Source organism: Mastigoproctus giganteus, chromosome 1 (assembly GCF_048544385.1).
Source record: "Mastigoproctus giganteus isolate SK-2022 chromosome 1, ASM4854438v1, whole genome shotgun sequence".
Classification (NCBI taxonomy): domain Eukaryota; kingdom Metazoa; phylum Arthropoda; class Arachnida; order Uropygi; family Thelyphonidae; genus Mastigoproctus; species Mastigoproctus giganteus.
The window spans coordinates 173,248,382-173,266,745 of record NC_143575.1 but is presented as its reverse complement, the minus strand read 5'-3'; the positions used below and the strand labels follow the sequence as shown (position 1 = coordinate 173,266,745).

At 39.8% G+C, this 18,364-nt stretch overlaps 1 protein-coding gene across 3 annotated transcripts in view; it reads left to right on the top strand.

Annotated features, from left to right (window-relative positions):
* The window catches only part of IFT46 (intraflagellar transport 46), a 181,465-nt gene that overhangs the window by 76,788 nt on the left and 86,313 nt on the right, over positions 1-18,364 (top strand). For all 3 annotated transcript variants that reach the window (XM_090375072.1, XM_090375065.1, XM_090375080.1), the window contains exon 6: positions 14,188-14,281. In XM_090375072.1, coding sequence (XP_090231198.1) covers positions 14,188-14,281 — 94 coding nt within the window. The remainder of the gene's footprint in view (positions 1-14,187; positions 14,282-18,364) is intronic.

Below are 18,364 nucleotides of genomic sequence, written 5' to 3'. Positions count from 1 at the left end.
TAAAGGTTGTCTGTACTTCCCATGATGCTCTTTTGGACATGTGGGAACGTTAACCGTGAGAGGTTCCAAGCCGGGGAAATGTTTTGGTGGTGGTATGCGCGGGTGTTGAAGGTTTTAGTAGAGCCGAATTTTGTGGTGGTGCTGCCAATGTAGCAGGCATCGCAGTTGGGCTAGCATTTAATAAGATATATAATATTGTTGAGGTCACTAGTGGCGTATTTATGTATGTCTTTATAGGAATTAAAAAAGGATCCTAGTTTATTGTATGTGGAAAAGGTGAGCGGAATGTCTGTACCTTTAAATATGCGGTGGAATTGTCCTCCAAAATTTGATTTTCTATGGTGGCAAATTTATCTGAAATTTATCTTGCCACCATAGAAAATCAAATTTCACAACCCTTTACTTCAGAAATAAAATTATATACACGCTACGCCGATGACATCCTCACAATAGGTAATAGATCTTCCATAGATAGTCTCTTTTTAAAGTTCAATTCTATACATGACAGGCTCAAACTTACCCTTGAAATCGGAATGAACAACCAGATCAATTTTCTTAATCTTACTATCTTCAAAACAGATACAAAATTAAGCACAAAAATTTTCAGAAAAAATACACATACCGGAAAATACCGTCATTTCGTTTCGCACCACCCCCTTAGCACAAAAAAAAACTGTCTTATACAACCAAATCCATAATGCCATCAAATTCAGCTCCTCACAAAATGATTTACAAAACAGACTTCGGTATCACACAGAGAAATTCATATCTAGAAATTATCCTCCCCAACTCATTTCTCATACAATTTCCACCGTTAAAAATAGAATTAATAACCCATCTAAACATAATAATAAAAAAACAAACACACGCATAATTCTCCCCTACCATAGCGAACTTGCAGGACAATTCCACCGCATATTTAAAGGTACAGACATTTCGCTCACCTTTTCTGCGTACAATAAACTAGGATCCTTTTTTAATTCCTATAAAGACATACATAAATACCCCACTAGTGACCTCAACAATATTATATATCTTATTAAATGCTAGCCCAACTGCGACGCCTGCTACATTGGCAGCACCACCACAAAATTCAGCTCTACTAAAACCTCCAACACCCGTGCATACCACCACCAAAACAGTTTTAGAACAGGCCAATTCAGCACAGAACTTACAATACAGCTCATACCCCCCCCCCCTAGTCGATTCCACTATCACCATTATTAAACTCAAATCCAGCCACAAAATTCTTCATTGTGAAGCACTTATTATCGAATGGTTCTGGCACCATTCTCACCTCAACATCATAAACATGAAACTTCCCTTCAACCTTTCCCCGGCTTGGAACCTCTCGCGGTTAACGTTCTCACATGTCCAAAAGAGCATCATGGGAAGCACAGACAACCTTTAAAATACAGCATGCATTCACTTCCTACCCAGTTTGCCAACTGAAGACGTTACAATCAACGAAAATCCTTCGTAACGACTATTGGCTCCGTCATACTATATTATCCACTTTTAAATTTCAATTTTAATTTACTCTTAATGATTTCTTCCTTCTCTAATGACAACCTAGGATTGGAGATGTGCACTTCTACTTCCTTGGGCCCATTTTAAAATTCGTTAAATCACCCTTAACACCCCCCTTAATTCCTTTACTGTACCTTCTTACCTAAATGATTTAATTACCATTCCTTTTTTAAAATTTATTGCAGATTTATTCAAAGGTGAGTACCGTTTTTTTAAGCACTTGCTATTTCATATTTTAGTCTGATTATTTACGGTATTATAAGATTTCTATAATTTTTAGTAATTTAACATAATGGTCTTACACTTATACGTAACTAGATGATATATGTGAAACAGTATCTCATCAGATGCCACCCCATTTCACTATTTCAGTGCAATACACTGCTCGCCAAAATTAACAAAACAAATGTTTTTCATGAATATTTTATTGTCAACAGTGTTGCCGAAGGTGAATATTTGATATAATAGGCATCCTGGCTTGCAAATTCAGAGTATCCAATAGAAATCGATCTACCACCTTACAGAGCTGCACATTATTCAAATTATTTATGTCTATAAAAACACATGTTGTGACCACGTAACTTCATTCCCATTTTTTGGCTTGCTCAGTGGCAAGTCATTGTCATTTAGTTGATTCTTTGAGATGGCAGGCTGTTGGATGATTTGAAGTCACAGGTGGAGGTGGCACAGTGGCTTAATATATCATGCAGTATCATCTCGGCACTATGGAATGAGTTTCAGGATACAGGAACCATTACAAGAAGAGCTAGCCAAGGTCTCCTGAGGGCTACATCAACCAGAACAGACCACTATCTGGCTCTAACAGGCCTCAGGTACCAAGCGTTTTCGTGGCCAAGTGATTATTGTGCATATATCGAGCGTTTTTCTTCCCAGTGACTGAGTTTTCCTTTGTTTTCTCTTGCACTTATTAAAATTTTTTGTTAAGTAGCTCTAATTTCTTAAAAGAAATAAGAAGAGAACCCAGAAGAAGGAAAGCACCTTTTTCTTTAATTTAGATAGCCTTACTAACCATACTAACTCTATGCTTGGCCACAAAGCGGCACTGCTCCTGCCTCCTGCCAGGTTACCGGCCCCATGGCAGGGCCAGTAACCTGGGTGGTAAGGAGAAACCCCCAGCACCGAAAGGAGCCATTATGGATAAAAAATAATTATCCACCATTAGAGCCTTCGAGCTCCAGAACAGACACCTACATTAACCATGACTCTAATCATGATTTAGGAAATGATCATCCAAAGAGACAGAAGACTAATCAGATAGAGCATAATTTTTCACTCCCTCACTAGTCAGCCAATGAGCAAACTGTCTCCCTGTGTAATACAAAAGCATCTTGAAGGTATTGCAGGATCTCCTAAGACTGGCAAGAGTTTGCAACCTGCTAGTGGAAACTATGAACCACAGGCATTTGGACAAACCTTTACAGCTAACAAACTTTGCTGGCATTCCAGTAAAAATATCTCCTCACGCAACCCTAAATTCATCTTAGGGTGTCATATCCAGTTGGGACCTTTTAAATGTCACAGAGGAAGAAATAACCCAAGGACAAAATGAAATTCAAGCAAAACGTATAATGACTAAAAAAGATAATCAACTTATGCCTACCAGAAATATTATTCTTACATTCAATACGCCCAACTTACCCTCCTCTGTAAAAGCAGGTTATTTACTTTGCCGTATCGGCCTGTACATTCCCAATCCTTTAAGATGTTATAAATACCAAAAGTATGGCCACTCACAGACTGTATGCAGAGGAGTTCCTGTCTGCCCCAACTGTGGTTCTTTGGATCACATACAAAGTGACTGTACGACTACAAAAATGACCTGTCCAAATTGCAAAGGTGATCATCCTGCCTATTCCAGAACTTGCGAAAAATGGAAAACTGAGAAAAAAATAGTAAAATACACAAAGTTGAGAACAAAGTCAGTTACCAAGAAGCGAGAAGACTAGTTGCACCTACTATGAACAAAAATATTTCCTATGCTAATACAGTAAAAAAATACCAAACAGTCTCTACTCAGGCTGGTTCTTCTAATAAATCAATTTCTGATTGGGCTAGAACTGTCCTCTCTGAGGAACAACCAAATGTTCATAAACAACAACCCAAACTCTCAGACCAAGCAAATAATACTCCTCTGACAATACCAGCGGCATCTCCTCCTCCAATGAGCACCACCACAGCACGTATTACAAACTCAAATATAATGAAAAATATTCAGGAAAAAACTATGGACACAGATGGTACATCTATACAGGAAGATCCAATTTTAGAAATTCATGCCGAAGAAGAAGAAGAAGAAATGGATACTGGTCAGCCAGTTTTCCTAAAAAAAGACAAACAAAAATTGGAACATCATAAGCCAGTCACCTTCAAAAAGCAGCCATATACATCTCCTTTTTTTTTTTTTTTATGTGAACTCCAAACACGAGAGGTATTAGAACCTATAGTACTTAGTACCGTGCTTGGGTTGATATCCGTACAGATGATATCCATGATCTAATTAACCAGTATTCTCCAGTTGCTCTTTGTCTTCGAGAAACTTACTTAACCTCGAAAATTTCTCCTTTGATAAAGAGCTATTGCCTTTATCGAAGAAATCACAATACAGCAAATGCTGACCACAGTGGTGTAGCAACCTTAATAAATTGAAAGATCCCAACTAAGCATATTCCACTTCAAACTGAAATAGAAGCTGTTGCTGTTCGTATAACTCTCCATATTGCAATAACACTAGTCTCAATCTACTTGCAGCCAAATCATACTAGCTGTTTAAAAGAACTTGAACACCTCTTCATACAGATACCACCACCTTTCTGTATATTAGGGGACTTTGATGGGCACCATCCTTTATGTGATGCTACTAAATTAGATAGACAGGGTCGACTCATTGAAAGCTTTTTAGAAGCACTAAACCTCACCATACTGAATACTGGTGCGCACACTCACATTCAGCTCCCAACTGGACATACTTCAGTAATAGATCTCTCCATTTGTTCTCCAGTACTGGTCCCGACCATAGAGTGATATGTTATAAATGACCCTATGGACAGTGATCACTTCCCAATCGTATTGCAACTAAACCCTGCAGGAAATGGAAATTTGCCTGAGCAAACTGGGCAAAATTTCAGTCATCAATCTCTTTCGATGAGAAAAAAATTCATCTCCAGCCTATTGATGATGTGACAGATTACATCATGTCGCATTTCCTAAATGTGGCCAAAGATACAATACCATTATCAAATCCCCCAGGCCAAAAGCATGGTGGAATGAGGAATGCACAAAAGCAAAAAAAGCCTGGAATTTGTTTCGGCAATATCCAATCACATCCAATCTGATAAATTATAAGAAATTAAGGGCAAAAGCACGTTTTGTACAAAGGCAAGCCAGAAAAAGAATCCTGGACCCGTTTTGCATCAGCAATTAACAGAAACACTGACAGCAAAATAATTTGGATAAAAATTAGACAGCTTTCTGGTAAGTTTCCAACCATACCTTTTCCAGTCCGCTCCTGGAATGGGCAAAATTTTTCTAGTCCCTCAAATATAGCTAATGCTTTGGGAAATACTTTTGCTGAAATCTCAGCAACATCAGCTTATAGTACCGTATTTCCCCATGTATAAGACGCACCTTAATTTTTGAGCCTGAAATTTGAAAAAAAATGTATTACATAAAGTTATTGAACTCAAGTTTTATTCATCATAAAATTCATCCAGCTCATCACTGTCAAAACTCCCATCAATCAGCTTGTCCTCATCTGTGTCTGATGACGAATCACTGTCTTCATATATTGCGTCGTCCTCAGTTCCATCTATGGCATTTGAAATGCCAGGCCCCCCCATGAGGTAGAGTTCCTCAGGCAACAGTACAGGGAGGCCAGAAACACATACACTACAATGATCAGGCAACGGAAAAAGCTGTCCTGGGAGCATCTAGTCTCCACTGTGGGCAACTCGAGCCCATGGAGCATCATTTACCGAATAACTACAAATAAGCTGCCCAGGGGAGAGGTGATACCTTCTACCATCACCCCCCAAGGCACCATGACCAACAACTGGCAGGACACCATCAATAATATATTAAATGCCAATTTCAAATCTGTAGAAGGAGACAACACCCATGAACAACAACAGATATGCCAGGCCAATGAGGTCTACCAGTCGCTCCAGGTAGAGGATCCCTTTACTCACCTAGAACTCCAAATTGCCATAAACAAAATTAGAAACAAAAGAACCCCTGGACTTGACATGCTTGAGCCAGAACTGGTCAAGGAGGTGGCCGAATTTACCCCGGACCTGCTCTTGGAACTGTACAACCACTGTCTTCACTCTGGCGCATTCCCCTCAGATTGGAAAGTTGCTAGCATGAAACTAATTCTCAAAAATCCAACTAAACAGCCACATTTACCAGAATCCTACCGACCAATTGCACTCCTCTCTGTGCTCAGTAAAGTGCTAGAACAACTGCTCAAACAGAGAATCGAAATACACTACTCTACAGCAAATCTTCCTGCAAACGGACAATATGGCTTCAAGTCAGGAAAATCCACCCTGGACCCACTGGAGCGCATCCTGAACATGGCAGAAAACTGTTCACAGAAATATCTACTTCTCATCTCTATCGACTTTGCGGGGGCGTTCGATGCCCTTTGGTGGCCGAGCGTCTTTGCAAGACTCAGGGCAGCTCATCTGCCAATAAATCTATACAGCTGCATAAAAAGCTACTTGAGCGGAAGAAGGGTCTTGGTTTGGTTCAGGCGTCATACTGCAGGGTCGAGCGCCAAGTACACCGGGGATGCCCGCAGGGCTCTGTATTGGGTCCCCTCCTGTGGAACTTTGTCTTGGACGAGTTTCTCCACCTCGACCTAGGGGACGTACAAGCACTGGCGTATACTGATGACCTTTCCCTGGTGCTAGCCGCAGACTCAAGAGCCCAAATGGAAATTCTTGCAAACACAGCGCTAACCAAACTCCGAGAATGGACGGAAAGGCACCGTCTCACAATCTCGCCCACCAAAACTCAATCCATCCTACTGAAGGGTTACCTAACCCCAACCAGACCACCACAGATTAGAATACAAGACAGAACTATCAAGCTAGTTACTGAACTGAAATACTTGGGAGTTATCCTGGATAGGAACCGGTCATTCACTCCACACCTAAAGTATGTGCAGAATAAGATAAAAAATTATGCAGCCATGCTCGCCAGAGTTACACGCCGAGACTGGGAGCTGAAAAGGCATACTCTGGCGACCCTCTATAAAGCAGCAATCATCCCGGCAATCACATATGGCTCTGGTGCATGGTACCACAAGGCCTCAACCGTGGTAAATCGCCGACGGCTTGAAATTATACATAGACCGATCTTATTGACCCTCACCCGTGCATGCAAAACAGTGTCAACCCACCCACTGCAAGTGATTACAGGGGCTCTGCCCCTTGACCTCGAGGCTACCCGAACAGGCATGCTGCAGCAGCTTGGACGGGGAAAGGTTACAACATATCTGGACCATACAACAGATCCGACAAGCAATTGGAAAGCCGAGAAGAACAAGCTTCACATTTACCTCCGATCAATCTGGCAACAGCGCTGGACAGACTCTGATAAGGGAAAAGTCACGCGAAAGTTCCTTCCAAATCTGGAGCAAGTGTACCCTATATTTCCGACATGGTTTTGCCCCGGACTGCATGTCACCTACCTCCTTACAGGACACGGAGCAATCCGTCACAAGCTTCATCTCCTTGGAATCGCAAACAATCCTGCATGTGCCTGTGGCTCCCCCAAGACCTGGGATCACCAGATGCATGAGTGTGAACTGTATGGTGATCTACATGCCCAGCTGATCACACAAGTGCGCTGCAACCCTAAAGACCAGGAGCACCGCCTGCTGGAGGATGGGACAACCTACAAAGCCTTAACTGAATTTGCTCAGAGCCTATACGCTAGATGACTAACCCATCCACTGCCTCCAAATCACGAACAACAAGGACAAATGTAGTACTCCATGCACTCCAAATCTGAAAGCTCCATGATCAAGTGGAAACTTTTATAATTCCATCCATACCAGATTACTGGGGTAGAACCATTAAATATCCCAACTCATCACCAACTATAACCAAACGGAACACGTGTCACAGGAGGAGTATGGGGGGGAGAACCTCCCAATTCTACCCCAGTGGATAACGCTGGACATCATGGCAGAACTGAAACTCACCTCAACCATACTCACTTCCTTTTCTCTGCAAATTGACTTACCGACAGGACATGGCTCCCAAGGGCAACCTCCAAACAAAAGAGCAAGCACAGCCTCCGTGCACAATATACGACCCGGACTTGCATTCTGGTTGACAGATCCATTCTCCCAAACAACAACGGAATCCGCCCTAATGGACAATAAATCCTACTCTTCCAAATATCCATGGACGGGACATGGGTCCCACAAGCGACTACTCAACAAATGCTGCATTAACTGCACTGAATTGACAGACTTATTGAACCTACATCTCCAGCATCAAATGGACCAGGATTTGCTTCTTGAATACTCAATCTTGACCTACAGACGGAGTATACACCAAAAGCGGCGAGCAGCTCTCTACGCATTATCCTATGGATGCTAAAATCTGATTTAACTGGACGGGTCCCATTTCCAAAGAGCGACCTCCAAAGAGGCGACCAAACTTGGCTCACATGGACATCAGAGAAGAGGAGTTAAATCCTACAAGCGGCTCAATCCAACTAGTCTATACCAAATGCCACATGAACAAATCGCAGTCTCTGCATGCACGCCGTATTGGCGACCTGAGCCAGCTCCCTTGCCTGGCTCAACTATTCCACCCCCCCCCCCCCCGACGGGTGGGGGAGGTGACGGTTCCACCGTATCCCCCCACACGCCACCCCCATTCTTACTCTCTGGTGGGGCATGGACTTGCCCCACTGTAAACTGGAGTTGTCTTCTCTATCGGCTCCATGTCTCTGCCTTCCCCCCCCCCAGTCTTCAATCTACTCCCCCACTCTACCTGCACGCAATGCCCCACACAATCTAAAATCACCTTCGCCCACTACTTTCGGCCTCTCATTTGTAGCGCCTCCCTGCCACGCAAGCGCATAGAGGGTGTGTATATGTGTATATATATTTGTGTGTGTTTTATGTATATATATATATATTTGTGTATATATATATATATATATATATATATATATATATATATATATATATATATATATTTTTTTTTTTTTTTTTTTTTTTTTAAGGTCCTAGCCACTGAAATCTCAGGAAATTAGGTGGCAGGACCTGCCAGAGTAAATCTTAGTCAACTGGTGTTTCCTGGTCTGCCTCCACGGGGCTAAAGTGGGGCAACGTTGGGCCTCAGTAGGGGTCCAGTGGCTAAATGACCAGATGAACAACGGTACATGACACTACACATGTACAATATCCATACACTTTTGAATCTCTGGCATTTCCAGTAAACTGGCACACCCATCACAATGCAAGCAATGCTGAGGTGGGGGAAACCCCTGGTGCCGCTTGACACCAAACACACTTTACACTTTACTTTACTTCTTAAATGACTTGACAACGATCTCAATATTATCCCAGGATCTTTTCACCCAGGTACAAACTTCTCCTATAGTTGGTTTCTTCAGTCTTCCTGCTGGTGTCAAATTGTCCCCAGAAGACTTCATCCATTGGTTCCATTCGTCTCTCATGGCAGCTTTGAAGGTTTGTTAATGCTGACATCAAGTGGTTGGAGCTGGGATGTCAAGCCTCCAGGTATGACGGCAAGTTTTGTTTTTTGCTCTGCAGCAATCTTCTTTGTATTTTTTTGTTATGTGTGCCCTGAACTGATCAAGCACCAATAGGGCAGGTTTGCATAAGATCCCACCTGGTCTCCTGCTCCAAACTTTCTCAAACCGGATCTTCATCCCATCCTTATCCATCCAACCCTTGTCATGAACGTGGACAATCACTCCTCGAGGAATGTCTTCTTTTGGCATTGTTTTGAGTTTGAAAATCAGCATAGGAGGCAGCTTGGTTCCGTCGGCACAACAAGCTAGAACAACTGTATAATGGCTCTTTTCATGTCTACTTGTCTTCACAGTTACAGTTTTCACCCCCTTCTTATCAACAGTTCTGTTACTTGGGACATCAAATTGAAGGGGGACTTTGTCCATATTTGCAATCTGTCCCAACTCAAACTGATGTATCTTCTGATATTGAATGACAAAACAATGAAATTCAAGGACCTTCTGCTCATAGCTTTCAGACATCTTTTGGGCAAGTCTGGTGCGTGTACGCATGCTTAGTCCATTCCGTTTCATGAGCTTGAAGCACCAATTGTGTCCTCCTTTGAAATCAGTAACTTCTTTTTCATCAGCAATTCTTCTTGCCTCATGCTGAACCATCTTTGTGGACACAGGAATTCCAATTGCCCTTTGCTTCTCAATCCATATCTTCAATTCCCTCTCTAAATCAGGCTATTTTGCTGACTTGTCTCTAATGGCCTTCTTCTGCCGTGGCGTTTTCAGTAGAGTTTCTTCTTCCCGTAGCCAGTCTCGGATTGTTTTCTCAGTTGGAGGAGGACCAAACTGACGTTCAGCAGCATGATTTCCATTCACTTTTGCAAACTGGATCACTTTTAACTTGAATTCAGCACTGTATGAAAATCTTTTCTGAGCCATTTCTGGGTAGAACGTGACAAAACGTAACCTAATATTACGGTAACAAGTACGAAACAATGAGCGCAAAGACAACAAGGGAAACTACTGTATAAGATGCACCCAGTTTTTAGACCCCAAATTTTTCGAAAAAAGGTGCGTCTTATACATGGGGAAATACTGTACATCTTTCCAGAAAATTAAAAACAGTAGAGAACAGCATTCTATTCGCTTCCAAACTACCCACATTCTACGATATAACAAACCTCTACAATATTCCGAACTTTTGCATGCCATTAAAAGAGCTCATAATGGTGCGGCCGGGCCAGATGGGATCTATTATATCATGCTGCAACATCTTGATAACAAAACTTTGCACCTCCTCCTGGTCTTTTACAACCGCATTTTTTTAGAAAATGTTTATCCAGCTTCTTGGCACCAGTCTATTGTTTTGGCATTCCTGAAACCTGGAAAAGATCCATCCAACCCCCATAGCTATACACCAATATCTCTGTCAAGCTGCCTCAGCAAAATCCTTGAAAAAACTTTCCACAGTAGACTTATCTGGATTATTGAGTCACAACATCTAATGAGCCATAGTCAACATGGCTTTCGACAAAACAGGTCATGCTTGGACCTCATGATCAAGGCTGAATTTGGCATTCGCAATGCCTTCATTAAATATGAACATCTAGTAATGGTTTCTATAGATAGAGAAAATGCTTTTGACACCACATGGTGGCATGGCATACTTAATGATCTTTATTCTCTCAGTCTACGGGGCAACCTTCCCATATTTGTTCAGAACTTTCTACACACTAGATCGTTTCAAGTAAGATACCAAAATGCCCTCTCTACAACTTTCATTCAGGAAGGTGTTCCTCAGGGATCAGTACTGAGTGCCACTCTTTTTGCTCTTAGAATCGATTCCACCGTGAAATAGCTTCCAAACACAGTTGAGACATACCTTTATGCAGATGACCTTTCCATCTCCTGTCATTCCCAAAACATGAGATATATTGAAAGGCAGCTTCATATATCACTTAGTAAAATACAACAATGGACCAGCCTTAACGGCTATCGACTCTCCCAACAGAAAACAGTTGCTATCCATTTTTGTAGACAATGGAAACTTCATCTAGATCCTGAACTTCAAATTTCCATTGTTTCTATCCCAATCACTACCAACATCAGATTTTCCTTGACAACAAATTAAATTTCTTAGACCATATTAAAAATGTATATATGTCCTGTTTAAAAAAGTTAAATACACTCAGAACTTTATCCTCCCTAACATGGGGTGCAGGTTGCACCTCCCTGCTACAGTTATACAAGCATTAATCAGATCACATCTCAATTATGGTGCTTCTATCTATGATTCTGCCAGAGAAAGTGCTTTGCTCTGACTTTATCCAGTTCAGCACAGTGCCTTGAGGATTGCACTTGTAGCTTTCAGAACATCACGAGCACATAGCCTCTACATTGATGCTCATGAGCCCCTGCTAACTCTGTATAGGAAAACACTGCTACTGAAGTATGCTGTCAAAATACAAAGTTGCCTCTCGCATCCAATTCAGTCATACCTATTCAATTCACCATTAGAAAACCTCTACAGAAATAAGCCTAATATAGTAAAACCAGCTGGTCTTCACCTTCTTGAACTGATGCAGGTTTGGAATGTTTCCATTCATTCTGTACAACAGGTAGTAATGTGCACTCAACCACCATGGACTCATCCTCTTCTACCAACCTGTGACACTTACCTTTGCCAGAAAAAAAATATTCTTCAAGCATCAAATGTGAAACATGCAGTTCACACTCACAGATATATTGATTTTTCTCCAATTTATACAGATGGCTCTAAATCTAACTCAAACTTTGGAGCAGCAGCAGTATTCCTAAATACCATTATTTCAGTATCCCTTCCACCTGAATTCAGTATCTTCTCAGCAGAATTATATGCAATTAAACTAGCCTTAGAAAATCCCTGTTCTGACTGCTCCTTAAAATTTGTTATTTACACTGATTCCGTCAGCCCAATTATGGCATTATGTAACTCCTCAGATAAAGTTTACCCTGTTCTAAATGAAATTATAAGATTATTACTGCAAATTGAAGAGTGCCACCAACTGATCACCTTCTGCTGGATTCCGACACATTCCAGAATTTCTGGTAATGAACTGGATGATAAAGCTGCAAAAAATCCAACTATCTTAGATTTAACCAATATCCCTATTCCAGCATCAGAGTATTCACAAATCATTCATGGTGCATGCTAACAGAATGGACAGCAATATGGCACTCTCAAAGAAATAATAAACTTTTTCAATTTAAACAGGATCCTAAAATTTGCAGTTCCAATGTCCATACATCAAGACAAGAAGAAATAGTCCTTTCAAGAGCAAGAATAAGTCATACTCATTTGACTCACCTTCATTTACTCACAGGAGATGATAAACCACAGTGTCCACATTGTTCTATAAATCTGACTGTCAAACACATTCTCATTGAATGCCTGTACTATAAACAAGACAGAAATACAACCCTGCTGTCATTGGTTAACCTTCGGAAACCAATAACTTTAGAGAATGTTATTGGTGACAATGCAAGTATTCCTGAATTTTTCAACTTTCTGAAGCAAATGAGTTTTTAGTCATTTCTGATTTCAGCCTTTTCTGACGTTATAACAATAAGATGGAACCCTACAAATGTCCTGTCATCAACTGTCTCTTGAGGTTGCTGTGGCCGCAGTTGAAAACATTTCCAACCGGACTGTATTAAGAAGGCTCAATTCAAGTGGACTCTACACAAAGAAGTCAGTAGTTTTTATCCCATTTTATCCTATCTGCACGGGTAGCACAGTGGTGTCGTCATCGTCCTCCCCACACCACGTAGAAAAGGCCCGTGTTTGAATACCACCGATGATGCGAGGAACTTTAATGGACTTTTTTTCACTCCATGACTGAGAGTCAATCTCAGGTATACATAGCAAGGTTCCCGTCTCCCACAGTGTTTTTCCTTCCAGAAAAATAGGCTAATTGATCAGAGAATGCATGCAGTTTACAGATATGATACATACACAGGTATATGTACGAAATTGCGGTGGCCCTAACATAATAATTTGAATTTTTTTGAATCCCCTTAACCCCACACCACCACACAGCTCATCAAAACCGATGCCATGAACATGTGACTTGAAGCCCTGACAAATGGGTACATTTCTGTTCTTTGATGAGTCCCGTTTTAGCCTATAAACAGATTCTCAATGTTATTTCATCTGGAGACAACGAGGAATGCAGTACCATCCCTCCAACATCAGAGAAAGCGATGCTTGTGGTAGAGGCGGCGTTCTCGCTTGGGGTAGAATATAAAGGCAGAAGCTGCTTCAACATTCCATTTTCAGAAGGAATTTTTTAAATATTTTTACACTCTAAGAGAAATGAGCAACAAAATTATAACACTGCAGTACAGTAGAACAGTAGATCATTTCCTTAATAGAAAATTTCATATTTCTCCAAATAAATCAGTATGATTAGGTAGATTTATAATTATAAAATAGATTTATAGGATATAAAATTTATAATTATTAATGCTTAACACATTAATTAAATTTTATTGTTTAAAACATCTCTTTTTATACTATTTGATTTGAGCTCTTTGAATTCAATTTTGTTTTGGATATAAATATTTTCTTGAAATTTTCATTTTCTTCTGTTATATTTGTGTCCTAATACCGTCTAAATTAATATATACTGGATTGTGAATAATTTTTGCTTGTATTTATTAACTGTGATTGAAAATGTTTTTACATATAATTATTATTCTGTAATTCAGACTTCCCTTTTCCTGATTAGTCTGAATATGAGGTTTTACTGTATTTTCAAGCATTTGTATATCTGAAGTGGTTTTGAAGCTTGCATATGTTTAAATCTTTCTATAAAAGATTTAATTTCTAACTGTATAGTGAGAATTTTTATTTTGAAATAGGTACACACCTCAAACGATTGAGCTAGATCACAAACTGCGCCCCTTCATCCCGGATTTTATACCTGCAGTTGGTGATATTGATGCTTTTATTAAGGTGATTTAAAATTTATTATATTTTTTATAATAAGAATTTACTTTTATTCAAAGAATGGTGGCACTAATATTAATTATAGTAAATGAATGTTAGTTAAGTATTTACAACACAGTACAGCTATTTGAAAAAAAAGGCATAAAAGTTGATATTAAAAATTAAATAAGCATTTAATATATATGAAAATAATTCATATAAATATGTTTTCACAAAGGTGCTATGAACTGCTTACTAGTATGCAGCCATTTCTTTGACTAATTCATCAGGTGAGGGGAAGAGGTTGGGTTGCCTAGGTTAAGTACCAAAGCAGCTAAGGCCACAGTGTGTTAGTATATTGATGCCTCCGTAGCCAGGTGGGTAGGAGCAGCAGTGCATAGCACATGCTTCTTGATTAGACCGGGGTTTGAGCCCGTGACCACCAAATACCGAGGATGCGGAAAGGTCAGGGAATAAGCACCACATATTCCCAGAGCAATATGGCCTTAGTTGCTAATGCTCCTAAAAACCAAAATAACAACAACAACAACAGTATATTATTTCTAAAATTTATGTGCATTCTGTGGTTGATTTGTAGAATGAAAAGAATGACTAACTTGGCAAAGTACACAAAGACATCCATAGAACTTCCTCTCAGCCAGACAGCATTCACACCTGACCTTTTCCACAGTGTGGATGAATAGCAGCCATAGTTGCTGTGCTAGCTACAACGGTTCTGTGACATGATAAATGTTGTTAGTTATCTCCATAGCTTGTATTAATTCTGCCTAAAGTTAAAGTGGTGACTGCTTCTTTTTCCTCTTCCTCACCAGCAGAACTGGTTCTCTGCTGAACATAATCCTTATATTGTATGGGGCACTTTTATCTTTTCACCTACAAAATTATGCTTTTTTCCTAATTCCTTATATACATTCGTCTCTCTATAGGTCCCAAATGTATGCATCGTCTAGAAACAGCGTACTTAGGTGGCTAGACCCAGTTCACCACCAAGCCATCTGTATTGCTACTGGAGCATTTAGAACATCCTCTGTCCAGAGTTTATATGTTGAAGCAACTGAACCACCACTGTCATTCCGACAAAAGCAATTGTCTTTAAAATATACCTATAAAATTAAAATCCCTGCCTGACAACCCTATGTGGACATCCGTTTTCAAGCCACGATGGGAAAATCTATACAACACTCATCAGACTGCTAACCATCCCTTTGGTATCTGTGTCCAAGAGCTGCTCAGAGAGCTCAACATCATGGTAGATAATGTTGCCCAGTCACCAAGGCCACCACTTCCACCCTGGCATGCTCGCTTACCATCATGTGATTTCATTAAAAATTGGAATAAGGCCATAACTCCATCTTCTGTCTACCAACAACTCTATGCTGCCCATCAAACCAAATATTCAGACTTCTTGCCAGTCTTCATTGATGGCTCAAAGTTAGAGTTGCCTGTCAGATCTGCTGCTATCTTTCCAGTTGTACTAATCTGGGAAGATTCCCCAAGAATGAAGCATATATACAGCTGAGTTGTATTAAAACCTACAAGTATCAAAGGTGTATAGTATAAACTGACTCTCTAAGTACACTGCAAGCTTTATCAGGGATGAGGTATAATCCTCATCCACTCGGATTCAGCAGATGCTACATTCTCTGAGTGTTCATTCAACATTCATTTCTGCTGGATTCCAAGCCACATTGGGATCAGGGGAAATGAACTGGCAGATGCTGCGACCAGATCACCCAAACCCCACAACGCTTATTGCCTGTTAGTCCCCTATACACACTACAGGCAGCTAATGCATAAATTATTGGGAGAATAATTTTCTCTAAATTATTCTCCCAATGGCAACAATCTTGGCACGAGCAAGTCACAAACAAGCTGTATCAGATAAAGCCTGTAATCCGACACTGGCAGTCTAGTCTGTGCAGGAACTGCAGACTGGAAGTTGTTCTGGCATGCCTCCGCATAGGACACAGTCATCTTACGCATACATTTCTGCTGAGGGCAGATGACTCTTCTATGTGTGAGAACTGTGGCAGCATTTTAACTTTTCATCCCAAATAACTGAGTGTCCATGTTTTAGACATGAATGTGATTTATATTTTACCATTTTTAGTCATCTGGCTGAGCTTTATACAATCAGTCAGATTTTATCTGACAATGATCACGTGTATGCTATTTTTAGTGGGCGCCTCCGTAGAGAGGTGGGAAGGAGCAGCAGTGCATAGCACACGCTTCTTGATTAGACTGGGGTTCGAGCCCGTCACCACCAAATATGGAGGATGCAAAAAGGTCAGGGAATGACCACCACATATTCCCGGAGCAATATGGCCTTAGTTGCTAATGCTCCTAAAAACCAAATAACAAACAATATAACAATAACAAGCTATTTTTAGCTATTTGTAAACTTTTTTATGTGTATTTAAAATTTACCTTTTATTGTTATTTATTTATTGATATATCTTTTATACCTCTTATACCTATGTCATTATATATCTTAACATGGTGATCTTATTTATTAGGTCACTGAAAGCTTAAATTTTTTATATATGACCTGGTTTTGGTGCATTATAGCCAGTGTTGCTAATGTGCCAATAAAATCCAAAACAACCAACCAACATTCATATATTGGATTGCTAACAATACTATAAGCAGTCTAAAATGCGCAGCTAAAATGTGGGCCTATGATGCATCCAACACTGTGATAGCATTCAGAATGTTCCACTTGACAAATACATTGTTAGCCAGAAGTTGGTTTTACAAGCTTTATAAATCATTTCTGATTTAAGGGTTGAGGCACACTTCTACATCCTGGTAGCAGACAAATCAGCTCAATTCCTTTATTCTACATTGGAATGTATAGTACAGTGGTCATTTTTTGTATTGCTATTCAACTTTGACATTGAAGATCCACAACCACCAGATAAAGTTGAAGTTAATCAAACTTTGAATTTGCCTCATGTGCTCAATGCTTTATACTATAGAAGGCTTAAGTATGGACTGATTTACCTGCGATAAATAATTAGTTTGTTGCATTGCAAAGTAACTGTTACTGAAGTAATAAAATCTCATTCATTAGGTCCCTAGTTGGTTAAGTCAGTATATGTAAAAAGCAAGCAAAATAACTGAGATTTCAAAATAACACCTTTTATAAATAAATGAATCATAGCTTTGGATTCAAAAGACATGATTCAAAAGATTCTAGACCAATCTCTAATATACTCTCTCCACTGTCTGCCATACAATGTTGTTTTTGCTGCATGTCTTTTCTCTAAATGTTTACATGGGCACTTGTTCTTCTGAATTAGCCTGTAATTTAAACCTCCTTTTTACAAACTGTAGAATACATGTGCGGAAATTTGCCTTTAGCCAGCAGGTGGTTAATTGCTGGAACAAACTTCCATCTGCCACTGTGGAAGTTAATAAGTTAAATAAATTTAAACTGGACAAACATTTAGAGAGAAATGTTTTGTAAATTTTTTTTTTTTTTTTTTTTGGCTGATGCTGCATAAGCTCATACACTTGCTTTCTGGCATTACATGCCACTACTACTACTAGTAGTCTGAACTAATCAACATCTGTTCACAATTCAACTCCAAACTAACTTTTCCTCATTTATGCCTTCTACTTCTGTTATTTGGAAGAGCCTTCCTTCACAGATATTATTTCCCAAAAGTAGTAATCTGCAGAAATTCAGTTTCGAAAAAGTATCTTTAGTCCTCCTCTCAGTTTTCAACCTACCTATGGTACATCATGCTCACTCCAACTTTAATCCTGACACACTCTCCCTCCTCTTATTGAGTTCAGTAATGCACACCAGCACCTTGAGAAATGTAACATTCACTAAAGTTCTTAAATTTAACTATCACACGGTATTATTATAACATAGAGTAAAAAAATATGTGGAGGTCCTAAAGTCTCAAAAAGGTATTATTATAATGTCAAAACAAATTATTTATTTTTATTATTTTATGGTGATCCCAAATGCAAAAGGTATCAGAATCTATTGTATACTATTCTCTGTTTACCTGAAATTTAATTCTCACATAAACAAATACACATCATCAAGCAACTCTCGTTGGCCAATTACTAAAC